Here is a 16,800-nt window from a genome sequence, read left to right as displayed (position 1 = left end):
TCTTTTTTTTTTTTTTTTTTTTTCGAGACAGGGTCTTGCTGTGTATAGTTCAAGCTGGTCTTGAACCCACTACATAGCCCAGGTTGGCCTCAAACTCCTTGAAATCCTTCTGCCTCAGCCTCCCAAGTGCTGGGATTACAGGCACGCTCCACCATGCCTAGCTATCCTACCATTTCTTTCTTGTTTTGGTACCGGGGATTGAGCTCAGGACCTTGCGCTTGAGAGGCAGGTGACGGAACCACTGAGCTAAATCCCCAGCCCCATCCTGGCATTCCTTATCCGAGGTAAGGAAGACTCAGGACAAAGTTCCTTCTGTGCTGCGAAGGCACTAAGCCACACTACTACCCCAGCTTCCCCCAGCTGCTTCTCTCTTCTCCCTTTCCTTTCCCACTCTACGCACTGAAAAGGAACCTGTCAGGGACATCAGAAGAATCTCTGCCACCACAGATGTGGCAGTGTCCCCACCCCATCACACCACGAGCACAGGGTGTCAGAAGAACTGTTGCCATGCAGCAAGAGCCCAGTGACCCGCAGCCCATCCAGGCAGAGCTGTCTCAAGGGAGTGCAAATGACCTCAACGTGCAGCAGAGCAGCAGGGAAAGAGGGTGAAGCCATGCTGTCCTGTCAGCTCGAAAATGTGACCTGATTATGCAATCAGATAATAATTGACGAGACCTCCAGAGTCTAATTTATCTTTAGCTCCCTAGCACCGCGACACATCTGATTACAATTGGCCCCTTCTGACTATATTTAGCCACAGGAATTAACAGGAAGGGCTCACTCTTGCCCAGTTTTGGCTCATCCTCTGCAGAAACAGAGGGGGAAAAAAAATTTTTTTTTCTGGCTAAAATCATGAGCCAGGAATGAACTAATCCAAGTTGTGGTCCTTTTGTACCTGACTCTGTTTTGTTCCAGAGAGTGATTTCTCTATAAACAGTGTACTTAAACCTTGGAATTGTGTGAGTTAGTGGAGTAGTGTGGCTTTGGTGCTAGATTAGACTGAAAAGTGCTTGATGTTCAGGAACAAAATATTTCAGGGTGTTTGTTGGCTGTGGAGCTACTGCAATGGGAAACAGGTTGGGATTGGGGACAGAGAAGATGCTCTTCTGTCTCTTAAGGAGAAAATGGCACCAAGTGTATTCGCCAGTTTCCAAGGGGAGGAAGGAGGAGTGTCTTACAAGTCTCTTAAGTATTTAAACCAGTATTAACAAGATTGTGGGACCTCATTCTTGGGGACCATGTAATCTGCATTTTTAATGAAGAGAAGACTAAACCAACAACAGATTTTTGCTGCTTGAACAAAGCAAACTCTAAAGCAATTTCATATGAATTGTCCAAGTGCAAATATAGCTTAAGGAAATAAAGACAAGAAAGCACAGCAGGTATATTACATTAGCCTGGAATAAGGAAACTTTTATCAGTGATGGTTGAGTCGACGCCTGTGCCTCTGGGCTCCCTAGTGGTTGTATTAAGGAGAAATGGAATAAAAACAAAGTAGTCAGAAACAAGTGCAACAACTGAAATGAAGAGGGAGCATATAGGAAACAAATACACGGAGGGCAAGCAGGGCCGGAAGCCTGTGTGTGCCCTGAGATCTGATTGTGATGCTTTACCCTCCTGCAGCCATGACTCCTCTCCGCCCACATGGTAGCCTAGCTGAGTCCTCACAGGATAGCCTGCTTCCAGGCCAGCTTCCTGCCAGGAGGTCCCCAACTTCCTGCTGAACTCCTGCTTGCAGTGCCATCATGAGAGGACGTCCAAGAGCCTTCGGGTTCAGTGCCCTGCCCTTTCCCTGGATTGCTAAAGCTATCTGCCAGGGCTGGGTGTGGTGGCGCACACCTGTAATCTCAGCACTCGGGAGGCTGAGGCAGGAGGATCACTGCAAGTTTGAGGCCAGCCTGGGCTGCAATAGTGAGTTCAAGGCCAGTTTGAACTACACATTGAGACCTTCTCTCAAAAAACAACAAAAAAAATTTTTTTAACTTAAAAAAAAAAAAGTAAAGCCATCACACCAGAACCATGCTGAATTATGTCTCCATCTTCCAAGTCCCTCTAACTCTTTCCTACAAGGCCATGATTCTCTGTGGGGTGCTGATCTAGCCTGGGAGACTGGCAGCTTCTCCGTGGAAGTTAACACAGCACAGTGGTCCCAGCGTCGCTCGGCCTGCTACCATGTCTGGTACCTCCAGCTGCTCAGAAGTGCCTACTGCTCTAATCCCTGTTCACTGCTGTCAATATCAATTCATCCATGTGTCTTGTAGTCTGGGATGTGCATTTTTAGGGCCAGGATATTAGCATTTGAGTAACCATTTCCCCAAATTATCATTTACTAATTCAAACTTGAAGCATGTGAAAGGGTGAACAGAAAAGTAACTTGCTCATGGTTTAGAGAAGTTAATTATGATGGTAAGAATATAAGTTTGAAAAATAAACTGAATTATTTGTACAGGTGGAATAAAGAATATAACTGGGGGCCGGGGACGTTGCTCAGTGGTGCCCCACCTGCCTGGCAAGCGCAAGGTCCTGAGTTCGATCGCCGATACAAAACAACAACAACGACAAAAAAAGAATACAATGGGGTAAAATTATGATAAGACATGATATTTGTTTCTCTGAATCACATTTTTTAAATACCCAAGCACGTGGTCTGAGGAACACTGGTCACCGGAGGACCTCCTCCTGGCCTCAGGAGGGCCAGTAGTGCCCAGGGAGGACAGAGGCTGCCCATCTGCGCCCGAGACATCCGCTGGACCCTGCTGCCCTTTCCCTTCCTTCGCAACACCTTGTAACTTGGACTCCACAGGTCACACTGCTCCGAGCAGCTGGAGAGTGAGGCAGGACATAGAGGGAGTCGCTGTTTCCTCTTACAGAGCAAGTTGCAAAGACTTAGCAGCATCAGTTTGTCCAGGAGAGCAGGCAATGGAGACGCCAGTCCTCGCGCCCTCTCTACCACACACTGGTCACTGCACTCGGCCTGGGGCTGGCAGTTCTAGAATCCTTGTCTACCAGGCCCGGGAGAGACCTTGTGTGCAACCCCTCATTCTCAGAAAGGGGCTCCAGAACAGGTTAAGGACTCTTGCAGGCTCTACAAACAAAGATAGGCAGGGCTGTGACTCAATTTTGGAGCTGGTATCCCCAAGCCTGAGCTTCATTCCATATTCACCGCCCCACCTATGGTCCAGAATAGAAAACCGATTGTTCCAAAGTCTTCTCAAGATTTTTGACTGTTTCATTCTAACTGGTTCCTGATAAGATTCTAGAGCCAGCTAGGGGATGCTGTCTCTGTCCAAAAATATTAAGGTACAGCCACATATGGTGCGGATACCCATAATAATCTCAGCACTTCTGTGGCTGAGGCAGAAGAGCAGGTTTGAACTCAGCCTGGGCAGTTTAACCACTTAGTGTGACCCAGTCTCCAGCTGGGCATGGTGATGCGTGTCTGTCATCCCAGCACCTAGGAGGCCGAGGCAGGAGGATCGCTGCAAGTTGAGGCCAGCCTAGGCTACTTAGCGAGTTCAAGGCCAGACTGAACTACATAGGGAGACCTTGTCTCAAAAAACAAACAAACAAAAGACCCTGTAACAAAAGAATGAAAGATGAAAGAAAGAAAGAAAGAAAGAAAGAAAGAAAGAAAGAAAGAAAGAAAGAAAGAAAGAAAGAAAGAAAGAAAAGGGTTAGCTCAGTGTGAAGGCCCTGAGTTCAATACCCAGTACGACAAAAGAAGAAGAAAGAAAAATAAATATGGGATATTTATGTTTCTAGGCATTTTAACAGGTTGAACGGCACTTAACTATTTCCAAGTACCCTTGTTATCTTTTCCATAATCCACGAATGATACATTTCCAAAATGCGTGCGAGAACATGAATCTGTGCTGTAAATTCCCCAGTTTACTGACTTGGGTAGCTGAGAATGCTTTTGTTTTTGAAAGTGCAAGTTGGAACATGAGCTTTAAGGAGTCCTGACTTTCCCTCAGGGAAGTAGTTCTTCCCTTCCTTTGTTTTGGATCTGATAACTGATATGAATCCACTGTCCCAGAAAAAAAAAAACCACCAAAAAACTGCATGTCAACACACAGCGCTGCCCATCGTTTCAAAGTGTTCTTGGGCTCCGCTGAAATCCTGCTCTAAAATGCGACGTTGCGACATCTCCCACGTATGTGCTAACTATAACTTGTGACTCTGTGTATGTCCAGCTCTCATTTAGTCCCCATTTATGTCCTCATTTAGTTTGCAATCCTGAAATTAGCAGTAGGAAGAAATTCGGTCTCTGAGTCTAGAGTAATTAAAATGTACTTCAAAGTTTCCCCCAAAGCAGCTACAATGATTTTTTAATACCAATGAAGAACAAGTACAACCACAATCCCTAAAAATAGACATTTTCATCACTTAGCCATGATTTATTGAACCACCTTTCAGTGGATAGAGAGTGAGATACACTTCTGTCCTCCACTCCCCCAAGACCCAACATGGGAGATTACAAGGGAAACTTAGAAACACAAAGAGAAGCAAAAGAAGATCTTCATTAGCGTGAGAACCTGGACTTGTTATAAACCAAGACCGGACTCTCCATCCTTTCTCCCCTGCTTGGGATGATTCAAACTCCCTGTTCTCCCAAATCAGGCTGGCCAGATGGGATTTAGTATCGCTTAGCATCGGTTTTCTCAAACCCCAGTCTGCCAAGTCACCTTTCCAAGCAACTTCCATTGAAAACATCTTCAAATGCCATGAAAAGTGAACAAAGAATCAGGAAAGATACACATGGAAAACCAGTTTAAATAAAGTAACCAATGCCTTAAATTAAATGAAGAGTGGAAGGAGTCACCAGGCACAATATCACATGACTGTGATCCTAACCACTGAGCAGGCTGAGGCAGGAAGATCACAAGTTCGAGGCTAGCCTGGGCAGTCCAGCAAGAACTTGCCTCAAAGCAAATAATAAAAAGGGTTGGGAATATAGCTCAGTGGTACAGCACTTGCTTAAAAGGCATGAGGCCCTGGGCTCAATCTCTAGTACCAGAAAAAAAAAGGAGAAAAAATGTCAGAAAGAAAAAGAGCTAAAAAGTCAATCGTTAAAGAGAAAGACCAAGAAAATATGACACGAAAGGCCTTTTCTGTCTAGAAGCAATACCACTGTGTGTGTACAGCATTTACAGAAGCTCTGTAAGAACTGGACATTTCCGCTATAGGTTAGTTTAAAACATTTGCTACAGCAAATAAGATAGTAGAGGAGCTTTTGTGTAATTTATTTTTTGAAACAGGGCCTCACTATGTAGTTCAAGCTGTCCTTGAACTCACTATATAAATTAGGCTAGCCTCAAATTCGGGCAATCCTCCTGCCTCAGCCTCGCGAGTGCTGGCATTACAGGTGTTTGTCACCATGTCTGGCTGGCTTGTGCATAATGAGTCAAACTGCCAGCACATAAACGATCATGGGTTTTCTCAAGACAGGGAGGCGGGCGGGGGGGCTGCAGCGTGGACCCTGCCCGCGTTGAGAGAGGACGGAAACAGCACCACCTTTGTCTCGGTCTACAACTGCTGGTTAGAGCCACCCAGATCACAGGGTTTGCATTTCTACTCCAAATTCCCTAATGGGACCCTGGGCTGAAGCTCGGAGCGGGCCCAGCCGCAGCTTTCTCCAGTCCCTTCAGAGTGCTGGCAGAGAGAGGCAGGGCCGCGAAGCCCCCCAAGCAAGGGCATACCTGGGGCAGCTTCATGTCATTGATGTCCCAGCTCAGCAGCTCTTTGTCTTCAGAGTCGAAGTCACTGGGCTCCATGATGAGGCCAGGTCACCCAGGCTCGCTGAGGTGGGCTTGGGAGTTTTGCTCTTGGAGGCTCTGGATATGGTGGCTCAGTCTACTCCAGCCGTTCAGACCTGAAAACTGGCTTTAAAAAAAGGAATGGTGGTAACACTGACCATTCGAGCAATTAAAACTGTGCCTTTCTGCCAGAAATAGGGCTCACTGACATTGCTGCAAGTACCAACACAGGAACAGAGAAAGGACAGTGGGAGGCAGCCCTAGGGAGTCAGAGCAGGGAGATCGACGCCGAGACGCCGCTGCCCTGAGGTCTGTGCCTCTGTCGCTGCTGTCCCCAGGTTAGGAACGCCTTCGTCGAAACTGCTGTTATCTGTGGCCAATGGGTAGGACCTTCTTCTTCAGAAGAAGAATTGGCTTGGACTTGTTCCACAAAAAAATGTCTTCGTAAATTGGCTAACATGGTTGAAGTCGCAAGAGGGGAACATCTCACCGGATTGATCTGAGTATCTGTTAATCCAGATTGCCACAGGGGTTAGTTTTGGTGTCCTCAGTGCAACCTGTCTGTGCTGTGTACGTTTAAATGGCATCAACAGGTATCCTTATGCCTGTCAGGTTTCTCCAAAACAGGGTTGCTTAACCACAGCCCTACTGACATTTTGAAAGGGGCAGTTCTTTATCAGGGGGACCCTTGCACACTGAAGAACATTCAGCAGCGTCCCTGGGCTCTTCCCACAGGGGTCAGTGGCTGGACCCCAACACTTTCGATCTGTGCCAGACGATGGTATAGCCAGACACCTGTCCATGGGGCAGGGACTAAAACTGCACACTGAGAGCTGCTCTAAACTAGTGCTTCTTCATCTTTCTTTACCCCAAAGCCTCCTCTATGATTTTTCTGAGTTTATGTTCAGTAATAACACTCTGCCCCACCTCTCAAGAACATCCCGTCTCATTTCTTTGATTAAACTGCATTATGTAAATGATATTCAAAAGTGTTTGTTCAAGCTGCATTTATTCCAATTTTCAACTATAACTGATTAAAAAGGGTTTAGGAGGGAAGGAGGGAGGGAGAGAGAGAAGGGAGGAAAGAAAGAAGAAGGAGATTTAAAATATTTCTCTGAGGGAAAAAAATGAAACATTTTGCAGATAAAATGTGCTTATTAATAAGATACAATGTGAAAGGTACAGCCAGGCCTGGTTCCCAGCTACTCAGAAGGCTAGTACAGAAGGATTGCAAGTTTGGGGCCAGCCTGAGCAACTTAGCAAGACCCTGTCTCAAAACAAAAAATAAGAAGGGCCAAGGATGCAGTTTATTGGTAAAGTGTCCCTGGGTTCAATCCTCAGTACCGTTTAAAAGAAAGGGAAGTAGTGAAAAGTGTTCATGTGTGTAACATTTCTCTCATTTGTTGGGACTCTGACACCAGGGACATGACGATGTTATACAGAGCCACCCAATGATAAACTCAAACCACTTGTTACATCAATAGTCTGAGCCTTGGCAAGTCTTGAAAGCACTGGGCTTTAGTCATTCATTGGTTGTCTGCGACTCTCCACCACACCATCATCTGTCACGGAGTCATCATCATCGAGTGCCAAGGTGAGCTGAACTCTTCCCTCTCTGTCCCACCTTTAAACTCAAGGCAGGTGACACTGCTGCTCCCCATTTCACAAACTGACTTGCAGGAGTAAACCCTCCAGAGGGGTTTTGTTTCATTTCTTTCTTGTTTTCTGTGGTGCTAGGGGTCAAACCAAGGCCCTGCACACGCTAGGCAAGTATTCTACTACTGAGCTAGGCCCTGGCCCAATGCCACAATCTTGAAGTAAGATTCTGTGTTGGGGAAATAGACAGAGGCTATCCTCCCTGGGATAGGATAGATCCTGGGAAGATAAACAAGGTAGTTTGTATGGAAGAAGCCGATTCATGAAGTGGAACAAGGTATCCGAAGGCCCTGAACTGCCACAGGTGGTAACCGAGGCAAATCTGTCAGCTCTGAGGGTCTGGCTAGGCTGTCCTGAGCCAGCAGCAGTGTAACCCCAACTAAGGGTCTTCTGCCACTGAGCTATCCCTACCCATTTTTGTTTTTTGAGACAAGATCTCCATAAATTACCCAGACTAACCTGGAACTTTTCGTCCTCCTGTATCAGCCTCCAGAGTAGGAAGGATCACAGGCATAAACCGCTGCGCTCACCCAGATCATAGGCCTTAAATAACTAATATAAAAGACATCAAGCAGCAGTTTCTTGTGCTTACCTCATTGAATAGTAACAACAGTAACTCCGATTGACCAAAATGCATCACCACTAACTAGAATAGATTTGATTTTAGGGCTGAGGGCATAGCTCAGTGGTAAAGCACATGAGTGAGGCCCTGGGTTCAGTCTCGGGCGCCACGCACATGCACACACACACACAGAATGGATTTGTTCTTTAAAAATCTTTAGAAAACAGCCAGGGGTTTAGCTCAGTGGCACGGCACCTGCCTCACAAGTACAAGGTCCTGAGTTTGATCCCCGGTACCAAAAAAAAAAAAAAAAAACCCCACAAAACTTTAGAAAACATTTATATTTTAAAAAATCAAAAACACTGGGGCCGGGGATTTAGCTCAGTGGTTCCACTGCCTGCCTCACAAGCACAAGGTCCCAAGTTTGATCCCCAGTACCAAAACCAAAACAAAACAAAACAAAAAAAAACCCATAAATGAAAAACAACAAACATAGTTTGTACCTGATCCTATATAGACATAATTGTCTTACTCAATTTTAAATTCAGGAGAGGGGGAAAATCTTACCGCAGGAAGACTATGTTGTTTTTATAGATCTTCTGATATAAACTTTTGACAAATTAATGAGCATTCATTTATTTCCCTGATGATCAAGAACATAGAAAGGAAGAAAACACAGGGGAAAAAAAAAGGACTGTTCTACAACCCTTAGACAAGAGAACTCAGTCTTTCTCTAGAATAAAATGAAAAAAAAAATAAATGAAATTTTTGTTTTTTGGTGTTTTGTGACAGTCTCACTAAACAGTTCAGGCTGGCTTTGAACTCACAGCAATTCTCTTGCCTCAGCCTCACTCCTCCTGCCTCAGCCTCCCGAGTGCTGGGATTATAGATGTGTGCCACCCCACTGGCTAACTAAGGGGAATCAGTCAAGGCTTTGTGAAAGCACCTTGGCCAGAGTGCGTTGGGTTTTCTTCGTTCCTACAGAAAATGAACTGGAGCAAGTACCACCCTGTTGGGGGTGGGTGGCCATCACCTCCCCTCCCCTTGCCTCTCCTCGCTAATCCTGCTTCCTTACCTTTCAATTCCTCATCCAGATGCAGACAAACCTCATCAAACCTCATCGGTGCCGCAGGTCCCAGCAGACGCGGGTCATTTTCTGAGCAGACACGGTGCGCTATTCCAGGTCAGGGTACAGTATGCTAATGAGCCCTGGCCACGGGCCAATCACAATTCACATGCGCTCGGGGGCCCAGGAGGAGCAGCCTGGCCCCTCTGGCTGCCACCAGGCGGTGGACATTCTGGGCATTGGGTGCTGAGTCTCTCCTCCCTGTTGCTAAGAGGACGCTTGGACTGAAGTGGACGGTGAGAAGAATGTCAAGATAAGTGGAGATGTCTTCCTTCATGTATTTTGGTTGTACCCAAAGCAGACCGATTGGCAGTAGATCCTAATCCCCAACCCTGCACACAGCATGTGTTCGAAGGGGAGAAGTCAGGCAGGGTGGGACACGACTGGGATCCTAGCTCCTCAAGAGGCTGAAGCAAGAGGATTGCAAGTTCCAGCCCAGCCTGGGCGACTTAGTGAGACTCTGTCCAAAATAAAAATAAGAAAAGGCTGAAGATGCAGCTCAGTGTCCCCAGGGTTTGATCCTCAGTACCCCACACACGCAGAGAAACAGCAGACAGACATGCAGAGGTGGAAAGTGACTGTGGCGGTACACATCATCGGAATAGATCTTAGATAGCCACCATCTAAACCAGAAACACCACAACGCTAACCTCCCTGAACAATAAGACCTACTAATTCCGAGAGTTTTATTCACCCAACTAATATTATCCCTCCTTCCCAAGATATCTGCAGTGCAGTTCTTCCTTCTAGACATATCTTTCTTAGGTTCCTCTGCTATGTTCTACTTAGCCTGTTAGGCTCTGGGAGGATTAAGAAGTTCAGCCCAAATCAGCTCTGATGGTACACACACACCTGTTATCCCAGCATTCCAGAGACTGAGGCAGGAGGTTTGTAAGTTACAGGCTAGCTTGGGCTACATAGAGAGTTTAAGGCCAGCCTTGATCATACAGCAAGACCCTGTCTTTTTGTTTTGCTTTATTTTATTTTAATTTAGTGCCAGGGATTGAACTTGGGACCTTGTTCTTGTGAGGCAGGCAGTAGAAACAAAGAACCTGTCTTTTTAAAAGAAAAAACAAAACAAAGAAAAGTTCGGTCTAATAGAAAAGATGAACAAAGATGCTTGGGAATCCCAATTCCAAAGTGTAAGGCATGGAATGCAGGCTGTCAAAAGGTAAAAGAGAAAGTTATTAAGTAGGAGGGAGAAGCAGTAGGAAAAACTCACCAAAGGGGTGTGCAGTCAGTCTTTTGAAGAACAATTAGGATACATATTGTCTCGGAGAGGAAGAGGTGGTGGGATTAGGAGGAACATCCTGAGGGATGTTACCAGGGGCCAGAACTTGTCAGGAAGGTCCAGGCTGTCAGAGCCAAGGCTGGGAAAGAAGGGAGAGCACTCCAAAGTGCAGGGTTTATGTTAGGCTGAGAACCTCCATGATCCCTAGCAGTGCCGAGATTTCTGGCTGGTCTTTCAGTTCACAGACTAGCTCCTCTCTTGCTTGGTCCAGCTTAAGATCTTGCATAATTATCTCACCCTTTATCTGGCCAATCTTGGCTTTCTTTCTGGAGTAAACACCCATCTGTGGCTAGGAGGATCTTTCTCCAGTGTCTGGAAGCCTAACCCTTTTCACCATCCGATCAGAGAGAAATAGCTAAGGGTCCAGCTGCAGAACCACAAAGCAGGGTGCAGCACAGATAGAGACTTGGGAAGCAGTTGTGGGTTATTGCTCACAGCTCTTCCCTGGGGTCTTTCTCCATCCGTGTATCTGACTCTGTCCATCTTGTGGTAGCCCCCACATCCGCTTCTTATGTATCTGTCAAATACTATTCTGCAACACATGATTTTCCATTTCTGTTCCAGAACTCTTAACTCTGAATTTCATACTGTCTCACATCACCTAGGACTAAGGGTTTTTGGTTAATTCAAAAGAAATTCATGATTTTTATAAAATTCATACTTCCATCTCCCAGATTCCCACTATGAATACTTCAGCCCTGTCCTTTCAGACTTTGGCTTTCCCTGCATACAGAACCAAATGTAAGTATGATTTGCTTAACTGTAACCTACTATGCCTATTACTGCTTTTTGTTCTTGCTTGCCAGCTAGAATGCTACTCCTTAGTGATGAGGCTGTCATTGTCCCCACTCCTCCTCCTCCACACAGAAAGACACTCTGGGTCCCACCGACAAGCAGCTCTGTTTCCCACTGGGCTGTGCACTGTAACGCCTTGTCCCAGACCTTGCTTTCTTTAGGCTGAGGTTCCAACTGATGAGATCTAAATTCCCTCATTGGCTTCTGTCAGTGTTACTGGTGACAACGGTGATCATGGTAGCTGCCCTTGATCACACACTGACAGGTGTCAGGCGCCACGCTGAGCACTCCCTGTGTTGGTGCACGCAGAGTCCCTTCTGTCTCTCAGAGGCAGGAACCCTCCTTAAGCCAGGCAGCTAGAGGCCCCATGGTGTGATGACTGACCCCAGCCACAAGATGACTTGATTTCTCATTGCGGTGACTCTGGTCCAGCCTCTTGAAGTTATTCTGTTTCTTTCCATCAACAGTGATGGTGTAGGTAATTTCAGGCAGTTAAATCTTTGTGTAGAACTGTTCCACGTGCCGAATCCCCAGACACTGGATGCCACCAACATCCTACTCTTGATGTCAGTTGTTACCTGCCACCTCTACATTTCTAAATGTTCACAGAGGACAGGGTCACAATGCCCTTGGTTCAGGACAGCTGCATGACCCTCAGGCTGACAGGTTTGCCTTGGTTACCACCTGTGGTTTCAATTCAGGGTCTTGAGAAACCCCACTCCACCTCATGAGTGGGCTTCATCCATCCTCCCAGCCTCTACCCTATCCCAGTGGGAGTTTCAGGCTGTCAGCCCATTTGGTCCCTGTCCTGTGGACTTTTAGTTAACACTGTGTATGGGACACTCTTCCAAAAACAATCCTCATTGCCACCGCATGAAATATAGCAATAATAAGCAACATTAATATAAAATTATTAAGAAGAAACTGAGGCACAGAAAGATGAGGTCACTTGATCTTCCAAGATTATTAAGAGATTATTACTCATCTCTTCACATCAGCACAATGCCCTTGGTGAAAGGAGAAATGTAGAGGAAAAAATCCTGTTTAAAATCATTTCCTTCACTGTAGAATAAATCTAACATTCTGACTCCTCTTGTACAACATTATCTGGCCATTTTTTAGAAAAAAATGCTGCTACACTGCTCCCAACCCCACCCCAGCTACCGTCTGTCCCTTTTGGCGTGGGACTGAGCCTGACCTGGTCTTTCTCTGGAATTTTCCAAATTAGAGCTGAGGTATAGCACTTTCATCTCAGATACCAAATTGTGCACTGACCTCTGCCCTGCTGATGGCTATCTTCACCCTAGAGAGGAGGATCTGAGCAAGGAGCCAGCACGAGACTCTGGGAGTGGACGGGAGGAGAGCGGTTTGGAAAATCAGGCTGGAGTCCGAGTCCTCTCACCCACGAGGGGACCCAACGAGGGCCCTTTATGATTTGCACCTTTGGGAACTGGGTGGGCAGAGACCTACATTTCTTTCCCACCTCCCTCACTGCGCCTGCCCTAGCCCACACTTCAAAATAAGCTGCTTTCCTTTACACTCTGAAAAGTGCTTGTCTGATATCCTTCACAGTCAGAAACTACTTCGTGATGCCTCACTGGGGTCAGCAATCAGGACAGAGGGGACCACAGGCGGCCCGGGAGCACAGCCCAGCATGTGTGGCTCAAGCAGGAGGCTCAAGGGCCACGCAGAGACCACTTTTCTGGGCTGTGCAAACAGAACTTTGGGGTTTTCCCACAGGGTTTCTCAAGGTGGAAGCCACTTGAGGCTTTTATGTTCAGAGTTCTTGACAATATGCATTCGTTTCTAAAACCCAAATGCATCCTCCTCTGTCCTGAGAAAGGACAAGCGTTCCGTGCTCTGAGCTCTCACAGGCCAGACCCGCCTGGTAGACACTGAGATCCATGACTGGTGTTCAGAGGGGAAACTCTTTGGAAATAGCATAAAGTTTTAAAATAATATACTTTATAAGACTTGAGTTCTGGGGATGTAGTTCAGTGGTAGAGCACCTGTGTGAGGCCTAGGTTCAATCCCCAGAACCCATAGAAATAAAAAATAATAGGAATAGTTTATAAAATGTATAAATTATTTTAGTGATAGAAACTTTGACTAACGTGTATATGCAATACCAAAATGACAACTGTCAACCCGTAAAAGGGCAGATTTTGGGCCTAGGATTTAGCTCAGTGGTTCTGCCACCTGCCTCGCAAGCACAAGGACCCGAGTTTAATACCCGGTACCAAAAAAAGAGGGGAAATTTTAAAACAAGCTCTGAAATTACGAGCTGTAGATTATTTCCAGGTCCCTAACATATTTTGCTGTCTCTGTATTGTGCTAAAAGTCAAGAACTAAATTAATAAAAATGTGGTAAAATGAAAACAGAAAATAATTCTACTTCTAATTTTGCAATTTGGGAAATCAACATGAACTTTCTTGGATTTAAGAACAATAATCAAGCCAGTCATGTAGCTGCATGCCTGTGATCGCTCCTTCTCCAGAAGCTAAGGCAGGAGGATCACAAGTTCAGGGCCAGTCTGAGTAATAGAGCAAGATGCCATCTCAAAATAGAAAGTAAAAAGGTCGGGGGATGTGGCTCAGTAGTGCAGCACTTGCTCAGCATGCACAGGTCCTGGGTCTGATTCCCAGTACTGAGGGGGATAAAAAGAACTATGATCAGACAAGACTATTTCCGTGAGGAAATGAGGTACCCACCCCTTTTAATTTTTAGTACAAATGTTATTTATGTCTGAAGGTAATGGGCTTCTTTCTTTTCCTTAGGTCATAGGTTTCTACTGATTTGTTTGTTTGTTTTGAGACAGGGTCTCACTCATTTGGTAGCCCAGGCTGGCCTCAAACTTGCACTGATCCTCCTGCCTTAGCCTCACTAGTGCTGGGATGACAGGTGTGTGCCACCATGACCACCACAACTATTACTTTAGTCTATCAATAAATATTTCAAAAACATTTTTAGTTCTATGTGGTAAATATGAATAGATATAGCCACATAGTCTTCAAGGCTCTCCTGAATGTTTAAAGGTGAAAACTGTCTTGAACTCAAATTACTTGAACTTTAAATTACTGCTACAAAGCTTTTAGTCAGTTCAAAAATATTAAGCACAAGGCCGGGGATTTATCTCAGTGGCACCTGCCTGCCTGGCAAGTGTAAGGTCCTGAGTTCAAATCCCAGTACTGAAAAAAAAATTCAGCAAATTCATATACCATTGTGCAACCATTACCACCATCCAGCTCCAAAGCTCTTTTTACCTTGAAAATAATGCTCCTTCCCTCTCCAGTCCCAGCCCCCACAGTCCGACTGTCCATCTCTGTGAATGTGACTGGATATTTCAGAGAACCAGTGTCACACAGCAAGAGTCTCTGGCTGGTTCTTTCCATGTAGCACAAAGGCTGTGGGGCTCATGCATTTGTAACAGGCATCAGAATCTCCTTCCTTTCAGAGGTTGCATAAATCCCACTGCATTGGAGGTGGTCCCAGTGCATCTAAGAGCAACCCATGTTCAACCAAGAAGCACCATCGCTGATGATAATACAGCACTCTGAGAGACAGCTGTCCCCTCTCCCAAGTTCCTATCTCAGGGCTTGAAGGACAGCAAGAATCAGAGTGGCAATGGGGAGAAAGAGAAAGAAACACTTTTAGTAAGACTGCACACCATCAACACTCATGAGACCAACACACTCACAGGAAGGAGGCTCTGCCCAAAGCCAGGCTCCAGGCAGCAAGGCTCCAGGACCGGATCCAGCACACACACAGCAATCACTGTTTCATGGCCCAGGAGCTCCCACTCATCAGCAGTGGAGGCAGCAGCAGAGCCTATCGGAGACAGCAAGACCCAGCCGACCACTGAGACTTGGGCAACCAACAGCACCGAAGAGGCTGGAACCGAAGGAAAGGAAACGGAATGTTATGTGAGAACTGAGGAGACTCAGGTAAGAGCACACATGAGATATTCACTAAGTCACAACCGGAAATGACTGGAGCAGAGCTGGGGTCCAAAGGTTGGCAAAACATGACTAGGTGTTTTAATCGCACCCCAGTGTAACCTCTGTAGCATTGAAATCATAGGTTATGTGTTTATAATAAAGAATAATGGGACCCAGCACTGAGAAAGCTACAACTTAGTAAAGAGAAAAGGACAAAGAGCTCCAGGATCAAGAAAGAACTGACCAGAAAATAAATGGAAGAGAATGCAGAAAAAAAGGCCAAACAGTCCGGAACCTCAAGCCTGGCTTCAAGGGAGGGCACCTGTCTTCACAAACAAAGGTCATCCCAGGGAGGGTTGGTGACCCCAGGGAGAAGCAATGTTTATTGTAAGCTGCAAATATAGCATAGGGTTATGCTCTGACACGGAGGTGGGGGGCAGTTGGAGCTGGAGAAGGAATTCACTGCTGTGTCTGCCTTACTTGGGGTGACATAATTAAGAACCGTTTGGGGAGCGGCTTAGTGCTTAAAATTAAGCTACCCCAGGAATTAGAAGTCACAGAGCAACCCCCTCCCAGGGTCTCTGGGGTCACCCTACTACAGTGACTGGGTGGGAGATGGCCACAAGAGAGAGTGCAGGGAAGGGATGGGTGAGCCACAGACCTGAGAAGTTTAAGCAGAGCAAACCCAGGTTGTAAGAATGGGGTGGTCTCAGCCTCTGGAGAGAAGCCAGGCAGTCACACGCAGTTATCCGAGGGGGCTGGGTCTGAAACTCTGGCACTGAGTCCAGATGGCTGCTTGGTCTCTCCCCCACCCCTCTCTGCCTACTTCCAGAGCAGAGCTCAGTGGTCTGCTTGCTTTTCCGATCTGTCAGCATGATGGGGGATATGCCTGAGCTCGGATGATTGCCATAGCCTGGGGAGTATGAACAGAGGGGTCCCTGAGCCAAGGAAGGACCTCACGAGCCCACAGGCCATAAAGCTAGTTGGAGACGGCAGTGACTTGGGGTACCCAGAAGGTCACAAACACTGAAAGCCCTAAGGTAGGCACCACACCATTGACTGACCTCACTCAGCAAGAAAGGCAGGGCAGGACTCAGCATCCACACAGCAAAAAGTGGGCGTAGAAATTGTTTTTGCTATATGCCAATATCTGACTTGTCTTTGTGTCTTCATTACTATGCTTTATTTCTCCTCTCTGAGTGGTGCTGGGGATCAAGCCCCTGGAAGAAGGTTAAACACTAAGAAGATTCCCAAATAATATGCTGAATAGGTTGAAGAAGAGTATAGACAACAAGCACAACCAACCCCGAGAACAGATCACAGAGAGACAGAACCTAACTAAAGAGATCTCCACAGTAATGTCAGAGTTTTTCTACCCTAACTGATTTTTAACTCATAATAGCCTAAAAACATTAGAAACATGAGAAAGCAAAATGCTTCCAAAGACCCCTAACTCACCAGGTGTGGTGGTACATGCCTGTTATCCCAGCACTTGGGAGGCTGAGACAGGAGGATTAGGAGGATTGCCATGAGTTCAAGGCCAGCCTGGGATGCAGAGTGAGTTCAAGGCCAGTGAATTATATAGTGAGACCCTGTCTCAAAAGGCAAAAAACAAAATAAAACAAAACAAAAAACAACCAACCAAACAAAAAAACTAATTGCACAGAGACTGAAG

General features: G+C 46.2%; 1 protein-coding gene across 3 annotated transcripts in view; it reads right to left on the bottom strand.

The window, feature by feature from the left end:
- Nucleotides 1-15,054, bottom strand: part of Gcm1 (glial cells missing transcription factor 1) — a 26,495-nt gene extending 11,441 nt beyond the window's left edge. Inside the window, exons 1-2 of one of the 3 annotated variants that reach the window (XM_010630814.1) lie at nucleotides 14,885-15,054; nucleotides 5,700-5,883 (exon numbers count right to left, since the gene is read on the bottom strand). In XM_010630814.1, the coding sequence (XP_010629116.1) occupies nucleotides 5,700-5,774 (75 nt within the window). In that variant the 5' untranslated portion in view covers nucleotides 5,775-5,883; nucleotides 14,885-15,054. Of the gene's footprint in view, nucleotides 1-5,699; nucleotides 5,884-9,049; nucleotides 9,484-14,884 lie in introns of those variants that run through there. The other 2 variants (XM_010630813.2, XM_010630815.2) reach the window with 2 other exon arrangements.
- Between the last annotated feature and the right edge of the window lie 1,746 nt (nucleotides 15,055-16,800).

Source organism: Fukomys damarensis, unplaced genomic scaffold, assembly GCF_012274545.1.
Source record: "Fukomys damarensis isolate Sample0158 unplaced genomic scaffold, DMR_v1.0_HiC HiC_scaffold_14, whole genome shotgun sequence".
Taxonomy (NCBI): Eukaryota; Metazoa; Chordata; class Mammalia; order Rodentia; family Bathyergidae; genus Fukomys; species Fukomys damarensis.
Note: the sequence above shows the minus strand (reverse complement) of the source record. Positions and strands in the feature narration are given on the sequence as shown.